We start from the raw sequence: 27,665 nt of genomic DNA on the forward strand, positions 1-27,665 counted from the left end.
TTTATATTTCTTAATGGCTAGGTGTCTCTCTGTTTCTTATTATAGCAATCCCTTTAGCATTTCAAAAGTTAATACCATGTTAAGAATCAGCTCACTTTAACGTGAAGATTTTACACTGAACATCTTACTCATCAGGAATGTCTTTCTGAAGCCTTGGTCATTTTGCTTTCTCATGTCCTCCCAATCATCCCCCAGTGTATGATTGATTATTCAGCTTTTTGAGCCTCTGGGACATTCAGGAGATGGTGTAGGTATATTCATTGTTTAAAATATTCATCGCTTCTCTCTGTTGAGTCCACCCTTATGTGAGAAGTATTCTTTTCACTCCTTTGACATCGGACTTGTCTCTGTCATTTGCTTTGGCCAGTGGAATGTGGGTATTGTAAACAGCATTTAAGTTGAAGTTTTTTTTTTTTTTTTTAATGAGCTCCCATTGCTTGGTTACACTGTCATTCCCCTCCCCCCCCCCCCCCCCCCTTCTGCCATAAAAGCGACATGCTTAAGATAGGGACTGCTCTAGATCCCCATCCAGAGATTTTGGGATTGTTTGTTACCATAGCATAACAGTAAACACTGGCTAATACCCCAGGACACTGGGGAAAACCTCCTGAACAAGTGGAGCAGAACCTGCTGTTGGCTTCCCAGGGCCAGAGAATTTTCTGTAGATTTTCATCTGCCATCAGAGTCAGTTTATATAGGATTCTGGAATATCTAAAGATGAGAAGCATCTAAGTTATTTCTCCTTGATTAATAGAAATATATAAGCCATAAGCCATTGGAATTACTGTACTACCACAATTGAGAACAAAATATTTTATTTTTCTCAATAAAACTATAGTTTACAATAGTATTTACTAAATAAATTATATAATTTCTCTTTTACAAGCAATAAACTAAATCACAAATATTTCAAAGACAACGTGTATGTACACGACATAAGGCCTTTTATAAATAAGCTCTGCTTTTCTCATGTCATTAGTAAACAGTGAAAACATCTTTATAGAGACTAGTTATCTATAAAGTATATGCAGACCTATTATGCTGATCTTTAGATAAAATCAATTTAAACATTTAATGACACGGGCTGTGATTATAATTTTGCAAAAAGAGCAGGATTTATACTTTATATACCATTTTGCACAGATGAGTTTTTAAAAATATATATAAGCAGATTACATGTGTTGCTTATGTATAATCACTGGATGCATGCAAAATGAAATAATGCAAGTATCAATAGGAAAATAGCACTTTCAAGTCCAAAAAAGTGATTGGCAATGGTATAGAAAGCAGCTTAAATATAGTTCATGCAGTTCTTCACAGTTCGGCAAGCAACAGCAAATGATAGAAGAGTGTGGTATTTTTCACATCACATCTGCTGATCAGCCCCCATGGACCAGGGCTCCCCTGACATCTCGCAGACTCCTAAGTCCAGTTGATTGCTTCTCTGTGTCGTGGGGCTCAGCCAAGTTCCTTTGGGAAATCTGGAGTGAAGGAACTTCTCTCCTACCACTGTGTTCATGTCTCATCCATCTGCTTAGGTGGTCACCAGTTGCACTTACTGTGGGGAAAAGAAAGAAAGCAGCTGTGAGACTCAGTTTTGGTGTTGACTGATAACTGCTCCTCATGAATAGGAACACAAGTCCATTATTTCTCCCAGTGACTTGTGCCTGGGAAATGTGCGAGCTGAAGTCGGGGTGCACGAGGCTTGGATTCTGCGATGATGAGCCTAGCGGGACGTCTGGTCACGTTAGACGCAATAGTTGTCTGACTATGTGAAGGCTAGCCATGGGAAGAAAGGGTTAGGCACGAGGTTAGTCCTAGGACCCCTGAAAGTGTGACATTGTCATCAACAGTGGCACAGACGGCTGTGATCCTGGGGTGGGGGTCGGAATATCAGATTGTATAAAGTGAGTGGAGTATAAAGCTTCACCCTCCCCGTCTCCCCCGTCAAGCACCCTCACATCCTCCCCCAGCACGTGGGCCCAGTGCGCCATCTGCTGCGACCCAATGGGTGAGGCTAAGTGAGACCAAGGCCAGAACCGGGACAAATGTGTGGAAGCCAGTTTTGCTTCAATCTGGAAGCGCTCTCTAACCAGAGTAAAGAAATGAGCAGTCACTGGAGGGGAGGGCAGTTGCTGTCCCTGAGGGGGAGGCTGAGGCTGACTGGCTGCTGGGTAGAGCTGAAGCAGAAAGGTGTGTGTCCTAAACACGGCACCCAGAGGAGACTCGATATGTGGTGGCCAGCACAGCAGACTCGACAGTCATGGCTGAGCTGTATCAGATAATCACAAAGTTCCATCTCAACCACAAGATTCTATCAACTACTACTTGTAATTTTTTAATATTTAACATTATTTTTATTTAAATATAGTTGGTATACAATATCAGTTTATTTCTCACTCCACACCTCTTTCAGTCTTTTCTCTGACACATATACCCCTCAGCCTACTGTTTAAAAATTCTATTTAGTCAATAGGATTTCCTGAACTTGGAATGTGATGTGAGGGAATCTCAGGGCGGAGCTGAAAGGAGGCACAACTTCACGACAGTCGGATTGGTTGAGATGCTCAGCACTAAACAGTCCACGAAGTCTCCCATTCTGAAAGTTTTAACCCTCGGGGTGCTATTCTTTTTTTCCTTTTTTTAACTACAACTATTTCAGGGTTCAGCCCATTCCCCCCCCCCCCCGCCCCCCCCAAAGCAGGATCGTTTCCTTTCTGGAGTCCAGGAGCCTCCTCATTTTGGTTTGAAGTTTAAGTTCCTTCCCAGAGTACCTCTGAGTAGAGCATTTTTTCTCCAGGCTTTCGTAGGCAGTAAGTCTGTTATTTGTATCCTGTTCCTGTACCAAGCCCGCTTCCATCAGCAATTCCTGAGTTCTGCTTCCTCCAGCCCTGCTTCCCCCAGCCCTGCACTGTCTCCTTTGTGTTGTATGTTGTTCTTATTCTTTTGGCCGATGTTCCTTCTGTTGCTACGAGAGCACGACTCCTCCTGCCTCAACATCACTTCAATCTAAACACAGCACCACCACACGGGCACGTAAAAGCGTCCCAGCGCCTCCCCGTGGCTCTGCAGTCTGTCCTCCTCTGGGTCACTAGATTGCCCTGCATTCAAAATTCAGGGATTTCTGAGAAAGCAGCCACCACTGGGCTGTGGGAAGTCCTGAGTCTTTTTTCTTTTACCTAAGGTTCTATATTTCTGTTTTATTATATTCACACATCTACCTCAGATTTGGGGATTACTTCCCAAGGCACAATCAGTCGGGGACAGATTGGGGTGGGGGATTTCTCTGTCCAATAGCAGTAGGAATCCAAAGCTCATCATTTTCTTGGGAGGTAAAACGACTACCTATGCTAGTGTAGAAATCAGGACACGGGGCATGAATGAAGTTGATCTCACCGCCAGGGGATCTGATAGATGGAGAAAACTCAGAAAAGCTTGGGTCCAAATTTCCTACCTTTGCACTTAAAAAAAAATCAGACTCGGGATCAGATGAAATTACTCTTTCCCAAGGGACGGGACTGTGGGCCTTTAACGAACAATACTGAAGGTGGGACGTGGGACTTGGGATGTCCTCGAAGGGCACACATAGTTCAGATGAAGACGACCACGTTGTCCCTGGTCGGGGAGAATGTTTGTTGAAGTCTGAGGTGCTGGCAGCTCATGGAGTGCCACGCCTCCTGCCAGCCTCCAAGTGCCCCAGCCGAGCGTTCCCTGCCGACCAGCAGAGACATCATGGGTGAGGACAGACCCAGGAAAAGAGCTGGCACTCCTCTGGGACATCTCATGGGATGGATTTAGGATTACGGCCTCTTGTCTCAAAACTGTTAGTGAAGCCCCAACATCTCAACATGATTCCCCGCCTGATTGATTTGTTTTCCAAAAACCCAAGGGAAGTGTGAGGGCATCAGTGATTTATATCAGCTCACGATTCTACAGCAGACTTCCCAGCTAATTGTAAACCCAAAGGGTTACCTTACTGTCTCATACATCATATAGCCCTGGGCTGCAACCAATCCACTCTGACCCCTGCTTCTGCTGCATTAGGAGAATGTTGTGGGGAGGAACATGGGCCTGGTTTCATTCAAACAGGAGCACTGGCTTCTCTCACATACGTAGAAGGAAAGCATGAGATGCCAGAAGCTCCCAGGCATGGTCTTGAGAGGAGAAACTAGAAATTTCTCCCTCTCAGTACTTTTATTTTATTTATTTTTTTATTATTATTATTTTTTGATATACACATTTTTATTTATTTATTTTTATTTATTTATTTATAAATATATTTTATTGATTTTGTACAGAGTAAGGGAAAGAGAGAGTTAGAAACATCGATGAGAGAGAGTCATCGATGAGCTGCCTCTTGCACACCCCCTACTGGGGATATGCCCGCAACCAAGGTACATGCCCTTGACCGGAATCGAACCCGGGACCTTTCAGTCCCCAAGCCGACGCTCTATCCATTGAGCCAAACCGGTTTCGGCATCCCTCTCAGTACTTTTAACCAGTAGGGGTTGAATAGTGTCTTCCCAAATTGCATATGTTGAAATTCTCATCCCAAGTATCTCAGAAGGTGACATTGCTTGGAGATAGGGTCTTAATAGAGATAACCAAGTTAAAGTAAGATAATTAGGGTGGTACCTAATCCAGTGTGACCGTGTCCTTATACGAAGAGGAAATTTGGACAGGAGACAGACACACACAGAGGGAAGACAATGTGAAAACATAGGACAATGGACATCTACACGCCAAGGAGAGAACCCAGAATAGATCCTTCCCTCACAACCTCCCAAGGAACCGACCCTGCTTGGACTTCTGGCATCCAGAACTGTGAGATGATAAACTTATATTGACTTTTGTTATGGCGGCCCTAAGAAACTAATACGGTAGCTATTACTGAAATTTAGAAAGGATTTTTTTTCCCCTTTTCTTTTTTCACAAAAGTGCATTTTATTGCCAGTCGGACCCCAATACAAGCAAACTCTGAACTCCACGCCCAGAACTGGATCCTTGGCAGGTGCCAAGGACGTGCCCCTGGTGAGCGTGCATGCACAGCACGGAGTCTACAGTAAACCAGCCCACTGAGTGACACACTTACTCTTAATGAAGCTTCCCTTCAAGGACTTCAGTCACGTAGCCCCCTTGGTCAGAGGGGCCTTCCTACCAGTAGGTGGCAGTAGGCCCGCAGGAACCAGGAACACATTCGCAAGTCCAGTTCATAAACTCGAGCGTGGTAAGAGCCTGCTGTTCACCTGGGAATCAAGTGTATTTTTCTCTCTCTAATGCAAAGCACAGCTATTGGCCGACCTGAGGAGGGGAGCCTGGGGGAGTGACAGCTCTTCCTTACAGGTAGCACAGAGGAAGGACGGGATGCTCAGAGCTGCATCTCAGCCCCGGATGTGTGGGGAGCTTTTAAAACACCAACGCCCTGGTTCACATCAGGGGTTTTATTTCTACATACTAGATGCACCCAACAGGTGGCTGTATCTGCTAACACATTCATTTACCTGGCACCTTTTTGTGAGATTCCAAAATAATTTGGAAACATCTAACGAACCTCCCAGGGGCTCAGCCAGGGAAATGAAACGTGAGTGGGGAATAGGGCCAGGCATGGCAAAGACCAGATCACAGGCCCCCGGGGAAGGCAGTACCGTTGGTTGAATAGTATCCCCTGAAAATTCGTGTCTACCTGGAACCCTGGAATGTGACCTTCTTTGGCAGTAAGGTCCTTGCAGATATAATTATATCCACAAGTTATGATGTGGCCACAATGGGTTAGAGCGAGGCCACACTGGGTTAGAGCGAGGTCACACTGGGTTAGAGTGGGTTCTTAATCCAACAACTGGGGTCCTCATGAGTGTCGGGGAAGAAGGCCATGAAGACAGAGGCGGAGGTTAGTGCTGCAAGTCCAAGGCCACCCAGGTTAGTGCTGCAAGTCCAAGGTGTCTCTCTGAGCCTTCAGAGGAATATGGTGCTGCCAACACCTTGACCTAGAACTTCTGGGCTGCAGAACCGTGAGACAACAGATTCCCATTGTTTAAGCTTCCAGGCTGAAGTTCTTTGTTATGGCAGCCCTGGCAAGGTAACAAGGCACAGACAAACCAAAGGCTAATGCCTCATCTCCACTCCGCGTCATCATTCTGTTCGTCACACTCAGGGAGGGCTTTTATTAAGTGTTCAATGTTTTATGCATTCTCCCCTCTAGCACATTTCCCAGTCCTCCCCAGATCCAGGAGAGTGAAGGGGATGAATGATGACAGCCCTATTCACTAGGTCATCGGTATGATTTAAACTTGCTTTTTCTAAAATCAACACTGGTCCCTAATCTGGTTCCTTCTGAGTTTGCTATTTGTTTCTTGCAGGCTCAGGGTCTGGTAAACCCCAAGTTCATGCCTTTAGAGACTGTTCTTCTTCAAACACTCTTTTCCAAGAGTTTAAAAGGCTCAGGAGACTAGCAAACACTGACTTTCTATGACAAGAGAGGGGAGGAAAATAGAAACAGGCTGAGAAGCAATAGGGAGAGTTTGGAGGCAGCAGGCAAGGGGAGAGGGGCAGAGTTGGGGGACAGGGAACAGAAATGATGGGCTCCCCGTGAGGGCCCTGGATGTGACAGGACACCCAGGCAAGCTGAAGGAGGAGGAAACCAAGCTGGCCTGTGAGGCCACAACTCACTGGAAAGCAAGGACAGAACCCAACAGAACTGCCACAGCCTCGCAGGCTGTCATTCAATTGCTAACTGTGGGCCTCATGTAACTGAACAGCCAGTGTGCCTTCAAACTCCACCTCCAGTTCCCTAAGCGAATCCTTAAACTGTGGTTTAATACTGTTTGTTGAAAGTAAGATCCTAATCTAGCCTGACGGGTTACCTCATTATTTTGAAGCTTGCATTTCTCGTTTCAGTATAGGAATCACTCCTAGGTGCCATGGGGCTCAGGCCGTGGGATTTTTTTTTTCTTTTTCTTCTTCAGGACTTCTAACTATTTAAGGGGACCAAGCATTTCTGGAGATTAAAAAAAAAAGGGTGCTATTTTGGCCTTCCTGAAATCTCATTTCCCAGCAAGTGGTCAGACAGTGGAAGGAAGTGGCATTTTGGTTAAATGCCCTCCAATCCAAAGACAATGTTTTCCTCTTCCTACTTTGTTCTCACTAAAACCTACCAAAAACCTCAGCAGCATTTTTGTTTTTGTTTTCGTGTCAGCGGGGACTCTTGTTCTCTGCCGAGAAGCAGTAGAATTGCCACTGTCTCAAATGAACACCCCTTGCAGCAGCCAACACCAGTCAGACAAGGAGGGATGAAAGACACCTGCCACTTCACGTACATGCCATTCACCGCAACGCCAACAGAGTCCAATCCTGAAGTGCCATTTCTCTTGTCGGAAAGTTCCACTGAATTTTCTAAGACACCCTGACCTGATTGAAAATGTTTTCCTTCTTTTTCTCATACATAACAGAAGCTGTTAATTCAATCATTTTCACTTCTCTGCCACCCTTGTGCCATGATCAAAGGATGTTATTAACCACCCTAAGGACACATTCAGTCACCAAGCCAGCAGCGGCACATCGGAACACCATCTCCAATGCCAGCATGCCTAAAAAATGGCTCAGCTCTCTCTCCTCCTTTGCCCATAGCTATCTTTGCACTTCAAATAGCCGTTTTGCAGACACACATACCTGAATGAAACTACATATTACCGAGAGGATGATAACATGTAAACAGAAAGGGCATATCCTCAGGACTAAATAATAGAGGCAAGAAAATCACTCTTGAGTAGCAGCCATCTTTCAATTTCCCAGATTTAAAAAGCGATCCTGTCTCTCTCACTTACCCATTCATCCCCAGCTAGTCACCCACAACGTTTTTCTGCTGCGATGACTTTGTTATTAGTTGTTCCTCTTCCCGTTAACACCAAATTGCATTCTACACCCGGCAACGAAGCTGCCTTAGGAACTGAAATAACAGCTACCGTGACCATGTCAGTGCCTTAGAATGTTGGACTGTTCAAACAGTAGAATCTAGCTCTTCTACTAAGACCCCGTGATTGCCTGTTTTAAGTCAGTAGAGCCTGTTCATCTCTATTGTATTCTTTTAAATACCCTAATCCCGTGGTCGGCAAACTGTGGCTTTTTAGCCCCTTGAGTGTGGCTCTTCCACAAAATACCATGGCCTGGGCAAGTCTATTTTGAAGAAGTGGCTTTAGAAGAAGTTTAAGTTTAAAAAATTTGGCTCTCAAAAAAAAAATTCAATCTTTGTACTGTTGATATTTGGCTCTGTTGACTAATGAATTTGCTGACCACTGCCATAATCTATGTCATCAACTCAAAATTCAACAGAAAACACATCTCTGGTTCTGGGGTAAAATCATCTTCTGAAACACCTCTCTTGATTTGAATATTTGCAAATGATTTAGATAGCCTGAAACTCTAGAGCAGTGATTTTTAACCTTTTTCATCTCATGACCTACATAAACCAAGTACTAAAATTCTGTAGCAAACCAAAAAAAAAAAAAAAAAAGTATTTTTTGTCAATCTGACCAAATATAGGTATAATTTTCATTCATTCACACAGGACAGCTATTATGTTGGTTGCTATCATTTTTCTATTTGACAATCTAAGGGAAAGAGGTCAGTGCCCCTGACTAGTCAGTTGTTACATGTTTTAAACGTTCTTGAGGTGCACAGTTGAAAATCGCTGGTCTAGAGGATGAGGGTGAATGGCCCTTTCAGAGCAGTGCAGGTAGCTAGGGACATGGAGCCCGAACCAAATGTTCTAATAAGGACAGTGGAATAATGAGCTGTCTCAAAAGGTACCCTATCCTTTTAATTTTGTGTCAAATCACAGGAAAAAGGATAGCTGGCCTAATTTACATACCGTACACATATGTGGGGCAATCCTTAAAAGAAATTTCAGATGTTATCCGGTGTGCATGTCATTAGCATTTAAATGATATGTTTTAAAGGGGTATAAGCACTATTGTCCATTAGCACAAATAATAGCACCAGGGGAGGTCACAGGTGCCAAGAGAAATGCTGTATCTTAAAGGAGGAGAAACATTACAAGAGAAATCTGACTACGTTTGGTTACAACACGGAACACAGTGTCACCACAGAAGCCTCCCAGTGCCGTTCAGGTAAAGCTAGCTCTGATTCAGAGAATTCAAATTAAGTCAAGAGGCAGGAGAGACAAAGGTGTAGGCAAGACTGTTTCCCTTCACATGCTTTTGCTTTCCGTTCTCTTTCATGGTCTTGAGGCAAATAAGAATACTGAAGGGAGGATACTGGGCTGTAGCCTTTCAGATCTGGAAGAGCATACAAAATCCTATCTAATAAAGAGGGAGTATGCAAATTGACCATCACACCATCACAAAGATGGTGGCACCCAGTCCCCTCAACCCCACCGGAGTCCCCAGTCCTTTCAGCCCAGCCAGATAATGCTGCCAGACCCACCCTCAGCCCCCCTGCTGCCTAGGGCCAGCCGAGGCCAAGTGCTTAGTCTGGATATGATTATTATTCAAAGTCCTCTGCTCTTCTAGCAATACCAAACTGTTTCCCTTATACCATTCTTCTTGAACATTCTCATTCAAAAAGAATCAATGCTTATTAACCCAAGTTGTCTCTGTATCCTCTACATTGTTTGTGCTATGTTACCTTGTCTGACTTTGGATGCGCCTTTTAACTTCTCTAGGTCTAATTTGCATCTTGCAAAGGAAGCATAATTCCTAATCCAAGCACAATTCCTAATCCAGGCAGCAGTTAAGTGTGTGGCTTGGGGCTAGTGTTTACTGGTTTGAACACTAGTCTTGTTGCTTACTGGCTGCATAACCAGGACAAATTGCATCATCTCCATTGTGCCTTAATTTAACTTATCTGTAAAAAGTAGAAGCTAGTAACCACACCTGCCACATGGGGTTGATGTGAGGAATATATAAATATATATATTTATATAGTATTTAGAACAGTGTCAGGCATGTAGGAAACACTCAAAAATGTTTCATAGCTTATTGTTATTAGCTACAAAATAAGATGAGGCAAGATCAGCTTTCCTCCCACCTTGGGGAGAAGAATTCCCACTATCTTGTTACTCTCTCCATACGCTGACTCCCCCTCCCTTCCCTTTCCTGTCCTCCGTGCTTCTGAACCACCACAAAAGCTGGGTTGGGATAACTGGTCAGCAGACCACACCAGCCAGCTAACCACCACCACCTTCTCTTTCAGTTCCCAACCCCCATGATTCCTTTTTATCTACTTGATCCTCAAGTGATCTCACTACAATCAGTGATGGATACGGCAGCTTTCCCCTATGGCTTCTGAGGCAAGTGTCACCCTTTGCTGAAATGCTTTTCTTTCAATATCAAAGACATAAAACAAGAAAATTTGACACTAATAAGGCCAGATAAGAAGCAGTGTTCTCATAAATGAAACTGATAGCTACCAAGTGGAACACAATGATTTATAATAAGACAGCTTTTCTACCAGAGGACTAAGGGGTAACGGATAAGGAACTGGTACCGGCAATGCCGTTTAACCACCTTGTGATCTTACATTCCTCTCGGCAGTATCACACTCCCTCGGTGGGGGCACAGCTGGTTTCTGTAAAGATCCACACATGAGTCCTCCCCTCATGAAGATGAAGTTTCACGTGGTCTTTCATTTCAGCTTTCTTGGTTTCTACTTTCAGATGTAACAAAACTTAGCACGAGACCAAAAAAGTACTGCATATATTTTTTTCCTATTTAATTTCTTTTCTTCTTGGTTATGGAGAGGAACCAACTCTTCTGTGAAGATTTTGCAATATACACATACCTTACTTTTTAAAAGTGTAAAAAGGAGCATTGCTTAGTGGGAAAAAATTCTGTTTGCCACAACTAGGATATGCAGGGGTTGTAAAAAGAATTCTTCCATAACATTTTTATCTGGGTGGGGAGCTTCTGTTTTATATAGTGGGTCTTCACCTCGAAAAACCTCTCTCAGAAGATGTTTGGGCTGAGAAGTGGACGAAGTGAGGGAATAAGCATGGGACAGCTGAGGTGGTGTGCAGACAGAAGTAATAAGTGCAAAGGTCCTGAGGCAAAAACATGCTTGGTCTGTGGGAGGAGCACGAAGGAGGCCAGTGTGGCTGGAACAGCACTGGTGAGGAGGACCGAGGCGGGGACGGAGGTCAGAGAGGAGGGGGAGACCAGACTGGATAGGGCCTTGAGGACTGTGGAGTTTACTCCAGGAGAGAGAGGGAGACACGAGAGGTCTTTGGACTGAGGAGTACAATTCTGGGTGACTGAAATCCTGCAGAGTACACTTAGGAGCCACGGAGCCACGTTGGGGGAGATGGAGAAGCATAAGATGAGGTGTGGAGATGTGCTACTACGAGACAGTGGTGTCGGTTCCCGACGTCGAGCCTGCACACTAACAGTGATGTGGTGTACAGGCTCAGGCTTGACAAAACTTTAAAAAGCAGAAAATTCTAAATCAACACTTCCCTGTCCCATGAGATTTGGTGCAGGTGTATAAGCACGTGGAGAGTGAGCATGAGATATACTTTTCAGGGAAAATGCTCACTCTCCTCTTTCACAGGCTAGAGTAGCATCCCAGGCCTCATCTAACGATCCAATTACGCCTGTAGAGACAGCCTGAGGGACAGTAAAGGGTGTCCACACACATGGTCACTCATGATTCTCTAAGCAGCCTGCGAGGTGGGCAGGGCAGGCGTTATTTATCTTCTTTGGCAAATAAGGACACACGGCCTGAGAGGTCCCTGCCCAGATCACACAGCTGCTTGACTACTGAGGGAGGGGGAGAGAGCCAAGATTCTGGGTGCTGAATTCAGGTTCTTCCCACAACCTCCTTCGGTGCCTCTCGGGGCACCAAGTGTTCAAGGCAGTCTTCCTCAAATGAAGATTCACATGCAAGGCAATACAGTTGAGTCAAAGATGACATGACTTGGGAAATAACATCGAGGAGCCGCACTTTGCTCTGCATTAAGGCATCTGCCCTTTTATTACATCTTGTGATTTAGTATCTTACCCTAGATACTCTTTTGTATAATGTTCTATGTGAATGGTGGGAAAACATTGTAAAAAGATGACGCACCATTTGTAGAAGTGACAGGGTGCCACTATTTCTTAGAACACCCAAGCATGCCTGGCCTTACAGAACTTGTTCCGTGTAAACCAGGACCTGTGTCCATTTGTAAACCCGAAGGGAAGAAGAAGAAACTAGAAATTACTTACTAAATAAACATCGAGCACTGAGGCATTATCGTCCTGCGTTTCCAGAGCATTTGGCTCAGAAGTCAAGTAGATGGTCCCCTCTTCGGAGGTAAATGTTGAACTGGAAGGTAACCCTTTACTGGAGAAATAAAGAAGAGTAATGATGAGTGTGTGACCTCCAGAACAAAATACAAGGACATTTCCAAAATTGTAGTTTAGTAGGCTAGGAAAGGTATTAGGGATACGACATTTTTTTTTTTTTTTTTTTGAGAGTTTGAAGGAAATATGGTTACATTTGAAATGTGCTCACTTGAGTTTAAATAATTTGGTTTGACTTATAGTGAATTTTCTATCTCCTTCAGTATATGAAACATTTCTTTACATTTCTGAGAGGTGATCTGTGGGTCCTAGGCCTTGTCATGGAGAATTACTGTGACTCTCCAGGACCACTGTCATCTTTGACTTTGAATAGTTGGTTCTTGATGCTTACGTTCCCCTCTCACAGCATCACTCATGCTTTGCTAGGTTATAGAAGACTAGAGGCCTGGTGCACAAAATTCGTGCATTCAGAGGAGTGGGGGATGGGGGGGGTCCCTCAGCCCAGACTGCACCCTCTTGCAGTCTGGGAGCCCTTAGGGGATGTCCAACTGATGGCTTACGCCCGTCCCCATAGGCTCCCACCACCACTGCTGTGCTAGCCAGCCATGAATCTGGCTTCTGGCTGAGCAGCGCTCCCCCTATGGTAGCACACTGACCATGAGGGGGCAGTTCCTGCATTGAGTATCTGCACCCTGGTGGTCAGTGCATGTCATAGCAACCAGTTGTTCTGTTTGGTCAACTTGCATATTAGCCTTTTATTATATAGGATAACCTTGTGCATAGCAGGCATAAATGATTTCTTTCTATTGTTTTTTCCTTTCTTTTTCTTTTTGGCAAGAAAGGTTTAACTACAACGATGGTTCTGAAACTTCAGTGTGCATCAGAAGCCCTTAGAGGGCTGATTAAAACCCACTTTCCCAGGCCCCACCCTCCAGAGTTTCGGACTGAGTGGTAGCCTACGGGCTCATGTGTCTAACAAGCTCCCAGGTGATGCTCATGCTGCTAGTCCAACGAATCACATAAACACATAAATGAATCACATAAATACCAAGCGTGTGCTTTGTGAGGGTAGCTTAAATGTACCCTCAGTAACAACAAAAGCCCAAGTCATATTGAAGAGTCACTTATGAAGGAAACCACCTTGTTTTGTCATGATACCAGTGCTCACTGTTTAGGTAATGGGCCCATTTTCATAGTATTTAAATTAGGGATTCATTTAAGGGCTTAGAAATGCACAATCTTTCTCCCACTGAAATCAAAGTTATGTTTTTAACCTGTGGAAATTTTCCATGTGGTGGTTTTGCGGGAACAAAATATCTGCAGACAATGGTGGGAGAGTGTGATATTGATTTTAGAGGAGCTGGGAGAAGGGGAGCTAACTTGGCAGTGGCTTTCCCTGTGGGCAGTAAGTAGAGCTGAGAGCAGGAGTGTGGAGACCGGCTTCCTCTCTCCCCTTCTCAGGGCCTGTCCCCTCCTGGGCTCCGCTCAGAGCTCCCCCCCTCCTGAACACCCCCATCTAAAGCCATCCTCTGAGATGCTTGTCTGAGCCTCGCAGGTGGATGCGAGATATTGAAGACATTGTATTCCCCTGCCCTTTCCTATTCTATTTCTGTACGTATCTACCTAGTAGTTGAAGATATGTGAAATAGTTAGAAATCCTGACCTTTACAAGATGAAAAATTCTTTATGAAAAGGATTGTGTGATCTTAATAAATCATGTTCAGCTGGGCCGGCATGGCTCAGTGGTTGAGCGGCGACCTATGAATCAGCAGGTCACGGTTCAATTGAGGGCACATGTATCTTAAAAAAAGAAATCATGTTCATTTGAATTATAAAGGAAATTATGAGAATACAGACCATTGCTGAGAGGGAGTGAAGGGAGGAATCTCTATAAGTCTTTCAGTTGATGGTATTTGAGAATGTGGGAATCAAAGGACTTTCTCCTAAATTCTGGACACAGTATAAGAAGGTCGCTCACTTAAAAAATCTTAAGTGATTTCAGAGAGGAAGGGAGAGGGAGAGAGAGAGATAGAAACATCAATATGGGAGAGAATCGTTGGTTGGTTACTTCCTGCACGTCCCAAACTGGGCATCAGCCTGCTACCCAGGCATCTGCCCTGACCTGGAATCGAACCGTGACCTCCTGATTCACAGGTTGAAGCTCAAGCACTGAGTCACGCTAGTCAGGCTAGAAGTTCTCTTGCTGATCAAGAACCCGAGATGGGTTTACAATATGGAAAACAGAGTCTGTTCCAATTGATTTTAAAGAGCAGGGTGAATGTGGCTTTTCCCTATCCAGCTGTTGATTTTATGTTATAAACCTTCACAGATTTCTTGGGTTAAGCAAACCACCAATTTTCAAGGACTGCTATTTTGGGAGGCACTGTGTAGCAATAAACATGACCCAGGTTATTTTTTGGATCAAAACAACGATGCAGTTAGAGACTTTATTTGACTTTTGCCTTTCAGCTGTTAAGATGCCATTCACTACTCCTGTGGGTACAAAATGATCCTGCTGGTTAAGCCTAATGAGAAAGATAAATTATTTACCTACTTAAACCTCAAAACTAAAAACAAGGTGGTTAGAAAATATGTAATGTGGTGTGCCGCTGGGTTTTTATTTCTATTTTTTTGGTGGGGTTATTTGAGTTTATATATAATTAAACTCTAATCGATCTTGGGTTATTTTGTAAACATATAATATATTTGGTGATATTCGATATTCAAAATTAAATTTTCCCCTTCTTCTCTGAGTGTTTAGTTATTAATTTTATCGATATCCCTCCTAAGGTTAAGGGGATTACTGAGATTATTCTAGAAATGCTTTTCTTTTAAAAATTATTATTTCTAAATTTTATTGATTTTTTTTTTTTTTTTTTTTTTTTTTTTTTTTTTTTACAGAGAGGAAGGAAGAGGGATAGAGAGTTAGAAACGTCGAGAGAGAAATCAGCTGTCTCCTGCACACCCCCTTCTGGGGATAGGCCCACAACCAAGGTACATGCCCTTGACTGGAATTGAACCTTCAGTCTGCAAGCTGATGCTCTATCCACTGAGCCAAACCGGTCAGGGCTTAAAATTATTTAAATGACATTGCTTGTAGTATAAAATATAGTCAAAAGTAACCCTTCTCTTTCTACTGACCTCTTGTGATCCAGAGATTCATCTCTCCAGAAGCAAACCCAGTTTGCAAATATTTTTCAATCTAATATTTATCTCTTTTATTTTTGGAAACTAGGAGTAAGCTACTAGCCTGTTTAAGAAAAAGTTAAAATATAAAAGAAACCTAGAGTATTCTTAGAGAGTTAATAGATACATTTACGAATTATTTTAGTTAAAATTCAATATGATTACAGAAAAAAGAAATACCCAATTTCCTCAGTATTACATCGTCAAAATTTGATAAAATCTAATAGACATATTAAAAAAAAACCACCTCTTTGCTATTTACACTGTTTCCCACGTGTATTACAATAGTTTCCTATCTTAGTAAGTAGAATATTATGAGCATTAAGTTTGGGGGACAAAAATGTGACTCACAAGCACTTATATCAGATTTTTTAGAGAACTCATAATTCAACAATGAAAAGGTAAATAACCCACTTTAGAGATAGGTAAAGGATCTAAACAGACATTTCTCCAAAGAAGATATACAAATAGTAAGCACATGAAAAGATGCTCAACATCACTACTCATCAGGGGAATGCAAATCAGAACCACTATGAGATAGCACTTGGTACCCACTAGGATGGCTGAAATAAAAAAGACAGACAAACAAGTGTTAGAATGTGAGAAATTGGAGACCTCCTGAATTGCTGATAAGAATGTAAAATGATGCAGCTACTCTGGAAAACAATTTCACGAGTCCTTAAACCATTTGAGCCAGCAGTTTTACTCCAAGGTATATATCCAATAAGGATGAAAGAGGTTTTTTGAGGTTGAATTATTGCTAAATTAAGAAATATGGAATTCCCACAAAAATCCAGTTTCCCACCACTTTTTATGAGAAACCAAAACAGCTGGCAACTCTGAGTAGCCATGAGGTTGTGGCTGCTCCCTTTAAACTGGGCATGTCCCCTCCAGTTCTCTAGGGTCCACACCACTCTCTTCTGCATTATACCGGCCCTGTTCTACTTTCATCACCTCTGTCTGGCCCTCTGTGTACCTCGCAGATGAGGACGCTGAGCCCCAGGGAGGTGCAATGGCTTGCCCTGGGTCACACTGAATACAAATTTGCCAAAACCAAGGCAGCTAAGACAATGTGCTTAGGAACTTGAAAATAATCATATAAATCAGCAAAAAAAAAACCAAAAAACAAAAAAAACCCAACAAGTGCAGTATATGATGCTTGATGTGAACTTGGTGAATTTTGTTGTCTTGAGAGGATTAAAGATGGGCCGAAAGGCTTCAGAAAAAATAAGTAGGTAGAATATGCTTTACAAAGCAACATCTTTTGTAGTTATAATGTCTTTATTATGTTAAATTATAAACGGGGTGTTTTATAAACAAATGAAATTCAATGATCACAGTTTGAATCTTTGGATATTATTTGTTTTGTATTTATAAGATATATATGATTCAGTACAGATTTTCTTTTTAAAAATTTATTGGGGTAACATTAACATTGTTTTAAGTGTATGATTTTATAATATATCATCTATATATTGCATTATCTGCTCACCACCGAAAGTGTAGTCTCCTTCCATCACTCCTTTACCATCTTCATCCTCCTCCCACCCCATTTCCCCCTGGCAACCATCATAGTATTGTCTGTGTCTATGAGTTTGTGTGTTCTGTTTTATATCCCACATGTGAGTGTGTGTGGGGGGGGTTCTTGTACTTTTCCATCTGACTTGTTTCACTTATCATGATGCTCTCAAAGATCCATCCATGTTGTCGTAATAATGGCAATATTTCATCGTTTTCTTTTATGGTCGAGTAGTATTCCATTCTATGCATGTACCACAACTTCTTCATCCAGTCATCTGCCAAAGGACACTTAGGCTGTTTCTATGTCTATTGTGAACAATGTTGCACTGAATATAGTGGTATATATATCTTATGAATAAGTGTTTTCAAAATTTTGGGGTAGATGCCTAGAAAAGGGTTTGCTGGGTCATATCGTAGCTCTATTCTTTTTTAATTTTTTTTATTTTTTTAATTTTGGTAGCTCTCTTCTTAATATTTGAGGAATATCCATTATTGTTTTCCATAGTGGCTACACCAATTTATATTCCTACCAGCAGTGTACCAGAGTTCTCATTTCTCCAACACTTATTGATAGTATCTTTCTATCAGGTGTGCGGTGGTGGTAGTATCTCATGGTTTTGATTTGCATTTATCTTATAGCCAGTTAAGTATCTTTTTATATATTTGTTGGCAATTTGTATATCTTCTGTCTGTATGTCTATTTTAGGTCCTTTGCCCATTTTTAATTGGATTGTTTGTTTTTGAGTTGTATTAGTTCTTTATAGATTTTGGATATTACCGTGTTTCCCCGAAAATAAGACATCCTCCGAAAATAAGACCTAGCGCAGGGAAAGATAAGACATCCCCTGAAAATAAGACCTAGCGCAACTTTGGGAGAAAAAATTAATATAAGACACTGTCTTATTTTCGGGGAAACAGGGTAGCTCCTTATTGGAGGTATCATTTGCGAATATCTTCTCCCATTTATTTGGTTGCCTTTTTGTTTTGCTGATGGTTTCTTTTGCTGTGTAGAAACTTTTTTGTTTGATATAGCCCCTTGCCTTTGGGATCAAGTTCACAAATACCCCTTCAAAACGAAGGTTCATAAGGTTAGTACCTATATATTCTCTTTTGTATTTTATTATCTTATTTTAGGTCTTATTATCAAGTCTGTAATCCATTTTGAGTTAATTTTTGTGTACAGTGTTAGAGAACAATTTAGTTTCATTCTTTTGCATGTGACTTTGCAATTGTTCCAACACCATTTATTGAAAAGGCTTTCCTTTTCAATAAGTGGTGTTGTATGTTTGTGGTCCTTTGTAAAATATCAGTTGCCCATATATGTGTTTCTGGGCTGTCAATTCTGTTCCATTGGTCTATCTGTGTATTTTTTTTTTCCAATATAATACTGTTTTAATTATTGTAGTTTTGTAATATAATTTGAAGTCAGGGAATGTGATACCTCCAGAAATATATTCTTATTCCTCAAAAATTAAAAATAGAATTGCCATATGATCCAGCAATCCCATTTCTGGGTAGGTATATCAAAGAATTGAAAGCAGACTCAGATATTTGCTCATCTACTGATTTAGACTGAATTGCGTCTCTCCCCGTCACCCCCAAATTCATATGTTGAAGTCCTAACTTCTAGTACCTCAGAATGTGCCTGTATTTGATGATAAGGACTTTAAATAGGTAATTAAGGTTACGTGAGATCATTGGGGTGGGCTGTAATCCAATATGGCTGGTGTCCTTATAAAAAGAGGAGATTAGGACAAAGCCACACAGAGAGAAGACTCTGTGAAGACAGCCATCTACAAGCTAAGGAGAGAGGTCTCACAAGAAATCAACTCTGCTGATACCTTGATTTTGGACTTCTAGCCTCCAGAACTGTGAGACAATAAGTGTCTGTTGTTTAGGCCACTTAGTCTGTGGTACTTTGTTATGGCAGCCTTAGCAAATGAATACACCCATATTCACAGTAGCCAATAGGTAGAAGCAATGCAAGTGACAATTTATGGATGAATGTATGAACAAAAATGTGGTGTTACATTCCATGGGATATTATTCGTCTTAAAAAGGGGAGAATATTACATTAAGTGACAGAAACCTGTCATAAGAAGATATTGTATAATTCCATTTATATGCAGGACCTAGAGTAGTCAAATTCATAGAGATAGGAAGTAGAAAAGGGTGGGTGGGAGCTGGGGAATAGAGAGTGGTTAATAGGTATAGAGTTTGTGTTTTTTTGAAATGAAAAGAGTTCTGGCAATTGTTTGTACAACATTATCATTGTACTTGACATTACTGAATTGTGCACTTTAAAATGGCTAAGATGGTAAATTTTATACTATGTGTATTTTACCATAATTATACAAAGCAACATTTTAAAATAATAAACATCTAATATTTAACAAGAACAAAGCTATTTAAGCTTCTACTAGTTTAATAGTTTAATTCTTTTACAGAGAAGAAGGGAGATGGATAGAAAGTTAGAAACATTGATGAGAGAGAAACATTGATCAGCTACCTCCTGCACACCCCCTACTGGGGATGTGCCCACAACCAAGGTACATGCCCTTGACCAGAATCAAACCCGGGACTTTTCAGTCCGCAGGCCAACGCTCTATCCAGTGAGTCAAACCAGTTTCGGCATACTAGTTTAATTCTTAAACAAGATGACATATATGAAAAAACTCTGTAAATAGCCCTATGTAATTAGGCATTTATATAGTAAAGTCCCAAAAAGTATATTCTGAATAATCTGACTTATTAACCCATCTTGGCATTGAGTGGAAGTTACATAACCATTTCATTAATCTCCATATTTGTTATCCTCATTATTCAGTATGAACTCAGTGAGATCGGAGCACAGAACTGGCATGTCACTTCCCTAAAAATATTAGATTAGGCGCTGTCTGCCACCTGACAAAGGATAAGAGTACATTTTCAGGAAACAGACACCTGAGCTGATAACGCATGACAGGCAGAGCATGAACTCTGGAATGAAATCATTTACCTTTGAATTCTAGCTCTTCTACTTAATGTGTGTGATATTGGGTGCTTTTCTTAACCCTTCTGAGTTCTGGTTTCCCACATGTAAAATGATACTATGGGATGTGCAGGGTCATGGAATGATTAGTGATAATGAACATATGACACAAACATCCACATAGGTGCTAGGATGCAGCAGAGATTAAAAAAAAAATCTTTGCCACATGGAATGTGCATAGTATCGAGGAAGACAATGAAATAAATACTTAGAATAGATAGTTATGTTGCTCCAAAGTGCTAAGGAGAAAAATAAAACATGGAAAAGAGACAGAAGTGGGTGAGTGGCTTAGTCAGACACTCCTTGTTTGATCATGGGAGTTTGCAGCATCTCAGACCTGAGTCAGACACTAGGAGCACAGAGCTGTCCCTTACACTACAAAGTGTGTGCCTCAGGCAGGCCCCGTTAGCTGGGCTGGGGCAGGGCCCCCACTCCCTGCTTGGTCTCGCTAAAGTTCACATTCTGACAACTCTTGGTCTCTCTAACTGCTTTTAAAGGCCACAGGTGGGCGGCCAGCTAATGACTGCAGGACTGGCTTTGACCACTTCCTTTGAGAGTCCTGTGGTCTCATACCTTGCTGTTGGTTTGGGTCTCAGCAGAAACTGATAGTAAAAATACTTCATTTTAACAAAATGTTATGTCACTTTTAGCAAAGAGATAAGTAGAGGTTATACACACTTGTGAAGATAAAGATGCTTTTTTTTTCCTAATCAAGGAATCTTCAGGCAGGGCATAAAGTGTTATTTGGGTTTAGGAACCTTTATGCTTAAATGTGTATGTCCATTGCTACTTAAAGAGTTAGTGAACTATAAGTATTAATAGTGTAAGAAGATAACAGAAGAATAAACCATCCAACCCAATAAATACATCCAGAGCCTTCCTTGATAATATCCCAGGTAATAAGATGTGTTCTGTAAAGGATTTTCACTTAAATGTCTGCTACTGATCAATTTCATATTTGTGTGTGTGTGTTTTTTTTCTCCCAGTTCTGACATTGGAAAATATTCCTAACTATTGCGCTGTTTCCTTACTGTACCGTTAGCTTCCTGAGCACAAGCCTATTTGGAATCAGTTTCTAATTTCTCTGGCTGGGAGTTGCCCAGATTTCATTTTAGGGGTAACTTATAAGCGAGGACACTCCTCTTGGGGAGGAATGCCCTCCAGACCCAGAGGCCCTGCCCTTCTTTAGCCTCCTCAGAGCCTGGGAAGACCCACTTCTGGCAGTGGCGTGAAAGACGGGACTTTAAACGTCTGGCTGTCTGCCTGGCTTCCGCACCACCAAGTTTTGCCGCAGTTTCCTCAGTCCAGACTGTCTGAAGGCTAACTGCACCTAATGTGCAGCAAAGCACTCAGGAAACGCAGTCTAACCGTTCTGTTCTTCCCTTGCAAACGCAGAGGAGCGGCCAGTCCCCGTCAGCTGTTCTGTGCTCTGCTCTCTGCACGGCGCAGGCTTGTCACAGGAAAGAGGGACGGGAGGGGGCACTTCACATCCTCCCAGCTCTCTCCCCGGGAGCAGACATTAATGGTGCTCTGACGCCACACAGGCCTCTCTGTCATTTACAGAAACGCTCCTTTCTGTTCCCAGCAACGTTCGTTTGGCTTCACCGGAGAACATTAGCCCGGCTGGACTGCTGGAAACAGCCATCAATAATGTTACAGCTTGGAACACTCATTTCTGTTTGCAGTGCTTTATAGCTAATTCGCATGGGGCGTCTGCTCAGAGGACATGGGTACAGTCCACAGTTTTTTCTATTTTTAAAAGTCATCCGCCATCACAATATATCATGGGCTACAGAGGTCTTACCATGACATTAATAGCCTCCTGCCCCTACCCCCATTAACCATAGGGGCAGCTCCTTTTATGACTTTTCCTTTTAGTTCTTCTGGTGGTTCCCTTCATATCTTTTTCTCCTCATTATAATAATATACTTTATTTTTAAAAAATTTTATTTTTTAAGTTGAATTTATTGGGGTGACATTGGTTAATAAAATTATATAGGTTTTAGGTGTACACTTATATAATACATCATCAGTATATTGTATTATGTGTTCACTCCAAGTCAAGTCTCTTTCCATCACCATTTTCTCTCCCTTTACCCTTTTCTGCCTCTCCTTTTCTCTGGTAATCACCATACTGATGTCTGTGTCTATCACTTTTTGTTTTTGTTTTGGCTTAATCTCTTTTCCCAGACCCCCAACCCTTCTGACAGCTGTCAGTCTGTTCTCTGTATATATGAGTCTGTTTCTATTTTGTTTGTGTGTTTATTTTGTTCATTACATTCCACATATAAGTGAAATCATATAGTGCTTGTCTTTTCTTCTGATTGCTTATTTCACATAGCATGATACCCCCCAGGTCCATCTATCACAAAAGGTATGATTTCCGTTTTTTCTGCTGAGTAGTAGTCCACTGTGTCAATGTACCACAGTTTTTTTTTGTTTTTTTGTTTTTTTTTTTTATCTACTCATCTCCTGATGGGTTCTTGGCTGCTTCCAAATCTTTGCTATTATAAATAACGCTGCAATGAATATAGGGGTGCATATATTCTTTTGAATTAGTGTTTTGGGTTTCTTTGTATATATTCACAAAAGTGGAATTGCAGGGTCACCAGGCAGTTCCATTTTTTAATTTTTTGAGGTACTGCTTTTCACAGTGGCTGCACCAGTCTTCATTCCCACTAACAGTGTATGCCAGTTCCCTTTTCTCCACATCCTCGCCAACACCTGTTAATTTGTTGTTGATGGTCATTCTCACAGGTGTGTGGTGATACCTCATTGTGGTTTTAATCTGAATTTCTTTGATGATTAATGATTAATGATGTTGAGCATCTTTGCATATGTATATTGGCCATCTGTATGCTCTTTGGAGAAGTGTCTATTCAGGTTCTCTGTCAATTTTTTAATTGGATTGTTTGTTTCTTTGGTGTTGAGTTTTTAAAGGTCTTTATAAAATTTGGATATTAATTCCTTATCAGATATACCATTGGCAAATATGTTCTCCCATTCAGGGGGTTCTCTTTTAATTTTACCGATGGTTTCTTTCACTGTGCAAAAAACATTTTAGTTTGATATAGTCCAATTTGTTTATTTTTTGTTTCCCTAGCTAGAGGAAATATATCAGAAAAAATACTGCAGTGAGAAATGTCTGAGATTTTTACAGTTTTGAGTCTAATATTTAAGTTTTTAATCCATTTTACATTCTTATGTATGCTGTAAGAAGTTTCTTTTTTTTTCACATATCTGTCCCATTTTCTCAACACCCATTTATTGAGTAGATTGTCTTTACTTTACCCCATTGTATGTTCTTGCATCCTTTGTCAAGTTATTAATTGACTATATTAATTGACTATATTAATTGACATCCTTATTAATTGACTATACAGGCATGAGTATATTTCTGGGCTCTCTATTCTGTTGCATATGTCCATTTTTATGCCATATCATGGTGTTGTGATTACTATGGCCTTGTAGTATAGTTTGATTCTAGGTAGCATGATTCCTCCAACTTTGTTCTTTCTTAAGATTGCTATGCTTATTCGGGTTCCATATAAATTTGGGAGTATTTGTCCTAGTTCTGTGAAATACACCATTGATATCTTGATAGGAATTATGTTGAACCTATACTTTGCTTTGGCTACTATGCATATTTTAATGATGTTGCTCACATGTGTTTATTTCTTAGCTCTCAATTCTGTTCCATTGCTCTCTGTGTCTATTTTTTGCCAATATCATACTGTTTTGATTACTGTAGTTTTTAAATACAGTTTAAAGTCAGGGAATGTGATATCTCCAGAAAGCAAGATATTCTTGTTCCTCAAAAAATTAAAAATAGAATTATCATATGATCTGCAATCCCATTTCTGGGTAGGTATGCCAAAGAATTGAAAGCAGACTTTCCGATATTTGCTCACCTAATGTTTTGGACTGAATTGCATCTCTCCCCTCATCCCACCCCCAGATTTATATGTTGAAGTCCTAACCTCTAGCACCTCAGAATGTGCCAGTATTAGTAATAAGGCATTTAAATAGGTAATTAAGGTTACATGAAATAATTGGGGTGGGCTGTAAACCAATATGGCTGGTGTCCTTATAAAAAGAGGAAATAAGGACAAAGCCACACAGAGAAAAGACGACCGTCTCCACACAATCTACAATCTAAGGAGAAAGGCCTCATAAGAAACCAATTCTGCTGACACCTTGGTCTTGGACTTTTAGCTTCCAGAACTCTGAGAAAATCAATTTCTGTTGTTTAGGCCACTTAATCTGTGGGAGCCACTTGAGCTGAGAGAGGGTGAGGTGCCAGTCAGGCTGGGGGAATGTCACTGACACATCCTGAGTCGGCCCAGGCAGCTAACTTCTCAGCAGGGCGCAAGCTCCGTGGGGCGGGTTGACAGAGCGTCCAGAGGGTAGGGCTGTTGCTTTCTCCCAGGCTGCTGCCATATGGAGGGAGTGCTCCACCTCAGAAGATGGTGTGTGCAGTGTGGGAGAGGGACTCAGCACAGGGGCCTCAGCGTCTGTCCTCACACAACTCTAGTCTGTTCCACCTGCCCTCCCTGGGCGTCCAGGGTGAGTGGCTGCAGATGCGGTTTTGTGCATTGGGCCTTTAAGAGGGCACCTGTGTCTCTAGAGGTCTCCCGTCTCTCCCTGCCAGATAATTCCCACTTGTTCTCACAGCCAGTTGGTAAGTGGGCATCTCTTCCTGGCTCTGTGCTGGGAAGCCCAGCCTGAGGTTGAGACCCCACTCTTCTTGGGGGGAACTTTCACAGCTGAGATATCCCTCTGGAACCGCAGCCGCCACCTGTGTAAGCAGGGCCAGCATTTTTCTCGTCTCCATCCTTCTACCAGTCTCAATGTAAATCCTTGGTTATAAGACTTCTGATCAGCTATTCTTCAGTCAGTTATTCAGGTTGATTGATCTATCTATACCTCAGTTGTGATTCCAGTTTGTCCAAGGAGGAGGTGAGTGTAACATCCTTCACCTCATTATCTTCCCTTCAGATCTTTTGATGAACCTCAGGCAGCATCTATTGATCCCATCTGAAGGACAATGACCCTCCTATTCTGCACTTCCTCCTGACATTTGCTATTTATATGTTATTTTGTTACTATGAATAATATGCTAAATTACCTTTTCATTCCATTAACCACACATTACATCCATTCTTTGCCCCTGCATTTCTCTCTTACTTTGTATTAGATACACTTAAAAGATTTTTTATCTCTACTTTGTCATGGCTATTACTATTTATATGGTATTTTGAAGTTATAACCAAAACTTTTCTAATTTTGGAGTCAATCCATGGATAAAGCAGAAAATTGATATATACAGTTTATTATGACTATGTAAAATACTGTTTAATGCCTGGCCAACAGTTAGTTAGGGTAATATTTCCTTTTCTGGGTGCAAAGTAAAATGATCCTGTATCAGGGTTAAATGGAATCTTTCTCTCATTTTTTTTTTTTTTTTTAAACTTTTGCTTAAATCCAGAGAGTGTCTAGACTAAGAGCAGAGGCCCGGATACAAGCCCTGCTCCTCTGGTTATTAGTTGTAACACTGGGCCAGTCATGAAAGTGAGCTCCTGGTTCCTCATCTTTATATATAAAAGGCTAATATGCTAACTGTCCATCCGACTGGTCACTATGACGCACACTGACCATGGCAGCTCAGACCTGATGCCAACAAAGCAACCTTCGGTTTTCCCCAAGTGGGACACTGGTCCCGCCACCACCCTGGAGTGACACTCACCATATCACAGCCGATACTGCCATGGCACAAAATGCCACCCACAGCCCAACCCGGAAATGGTGGCTGTGGGTGCCAGGTAATAATGTCACATAGCAATGCCTGGCTTCCTCTCCTTAGCCATGACTAGCCTCCTTGCAATTTCTTTAGCCCAGGAACACCACTTGGTTTATAGCCAGGTGCACATATTTTACACTTTAATCAAATGTTTGTGAAGCCTTTTCCCATGCCTCATCTCATTTTATCCTCACAGAAATCCTGGAATAGGTATGTAGGAGACTCCTGAAATCCTATTTTATTTTCATTAGCCAGAAAAATGGAGATTTAGAAAGTTTAGAAACTTGACCCCACTAAAAAGAAGTAAGAAATGGTGGACCTTGACAATGGACTTCAGGTTTTTTCACTGTGCAGAATATAGCCAAACACTGCTGCAGTTAAATATTTACCCTTTGTTCTCCCTGTGTGATTTACAATAATTATCTCCTTCATGTTATTTACTGCTGTGTTGCTGACGACTTAAAAGAGAAGTTGGGGTGCTTCACTGGGCTGGAAAAAGTTTAGCTAAATCAGAAAGCAGGTCTAATTAAGCAAGTTTATTCTATATACTAGCCCTTTGCACTCCGCTGTCCCCTCTCAGGGGACATCGGAATTCTAGCATATCACTTGGATGTCCCCTCTCAGGGGAGATTGCAGTTTATTAGTGATTACGGGGAATTGAGTTAATTCAACGCACGTGTCCGCCGCAAAGTAGCATCGAGTTGCTGGTAGCCAATGTCCAGAATGGTTCGGAGTGCAAAGAGTTAATATACTAGAGGCCCTGTGCACAAAATTCATGCACTTGGGTGAGGGGGTCCCTCAGCCCGGTCTGCGCTCTCTTACAGTCCGGGACCTCTTGCTCCTTACTGCCCACCTGCAGCAGAGGCGGGAGAGGCTCCTGCCACTGCACTTGCCAGCTGTGAGCCCGATTTCTGGCTGAGTGGTGCTCCCCCTGTGGGAGTGCACTGATCACCAGGGGGCAGCTCCTGTTGTGAGCGTCTGCCCCCGGGTGGCCAGTGAGCATCATAGCGACCAGTTGTTCTGCCATTTGGTCGATTCACAGATTAGGGTTTTATTATCCTATATAATAAAAGGGTAATATGCGAATCAACTGAATGGTGGGACAACCGGTCGCTATTACACACACTGACCACTATGGAGCAGATGCTTGACACTGGAGCTGCCCCCTGGTGGTCAGTGCGCTCCCACAGGGAACTGGCTGATGGCTGGCAAGTGCAGCGGTCGCCTCCATGGCAATGCTAAGGATGCCCGACTGGTGGACATCCCCTGAGGGCTCCTGGACTGCAAAAGGGCGTAGGCTGGGCTGAAGAACATCCCTATCTCCCCCCACCTCCACCCCGAGTGCATGAATGTTGTGCACTGGGCCTCTAGTATAGGATAAAAGGCTAAGTTGACTTGCGATGCTCAATACATATAAAGTTCTTGCTAGCACCAGTCACATGCGTGTGTTTCGATCTGTCATTGTTGATCGTGAATTTGGTTGACATTTCTAACTAATGTCCCTTTCAATGTGCACTGATGTGTGTACCGGGCTACTAGTGTGTAAATAAAAATGACTGTCCCCGCCCCGCCCACCTCACAGGGCCAACAAGAGGACCAACTCAGATATGGCAAATGAAGGGAAGGCCAACAGAGGGTAATGCTGTTCTGTATAAATAGGAGTTATCACTGTGACTTTTATCTCTGGGTCTCTGCCTCCCCCCCCCCTTTTTTTTGGGGGGGGGGTTACAAGACAGAGGGAGCTTTGATGAGGTCTGCTTGGATAGACAGATTTATCATGATTTTGAAAAGAATTCCATTTCTACTCTTCTAAATTTAGCTACCAGAACATGAA

The 27,665-nt window shown here is 42.1% G+C and overlaps 1 protein-coding gene across 1 annotated transcript in view; it reads right to left on the reverse strand.

Annotated features, from left to right (window-relative positions):
* Positions 1-793: 793 nt before the first annotated feature.
* Positions 794-27,665, reverse strand: part of PIP5K1B (phosphatidylinositol-4-phosphate 5-kinase type 1 beta) — a 280,318-nt gene continuing 253,446 nt past the window's right edge. The window contains exons 14-15 of the mRNA XM_084899520.1: positions 12,216-12,333; positions 794-1,558 (exon numbers count right to left, since the gene is read on the reverse strand). Of these exons, the coding sequence (XP_084755646.1) occupies positions 1,556-1,558; positions 12,216-12,333 (121 nt within the window). The 3' untranslated portion in view covers positions 794-1,555. The remainder of the gene's footprint in view (positions 1,559-12,215; positions 12,334-27,665) is intronic.

The sequence above is a fragment of the Pipistrellus hanaki genome (genome assembly GCF_964339955.1).
Source record: "Pipistrellus hanaki genome assembly, chromosome: 11".
NCBI classification, from domain to species: Eukaryota; Metazoa; Chordata; class Mammalia; order Chiroptera; family Vespertilionidae; genus Pipistrellus; species Pipistrellus hanaki.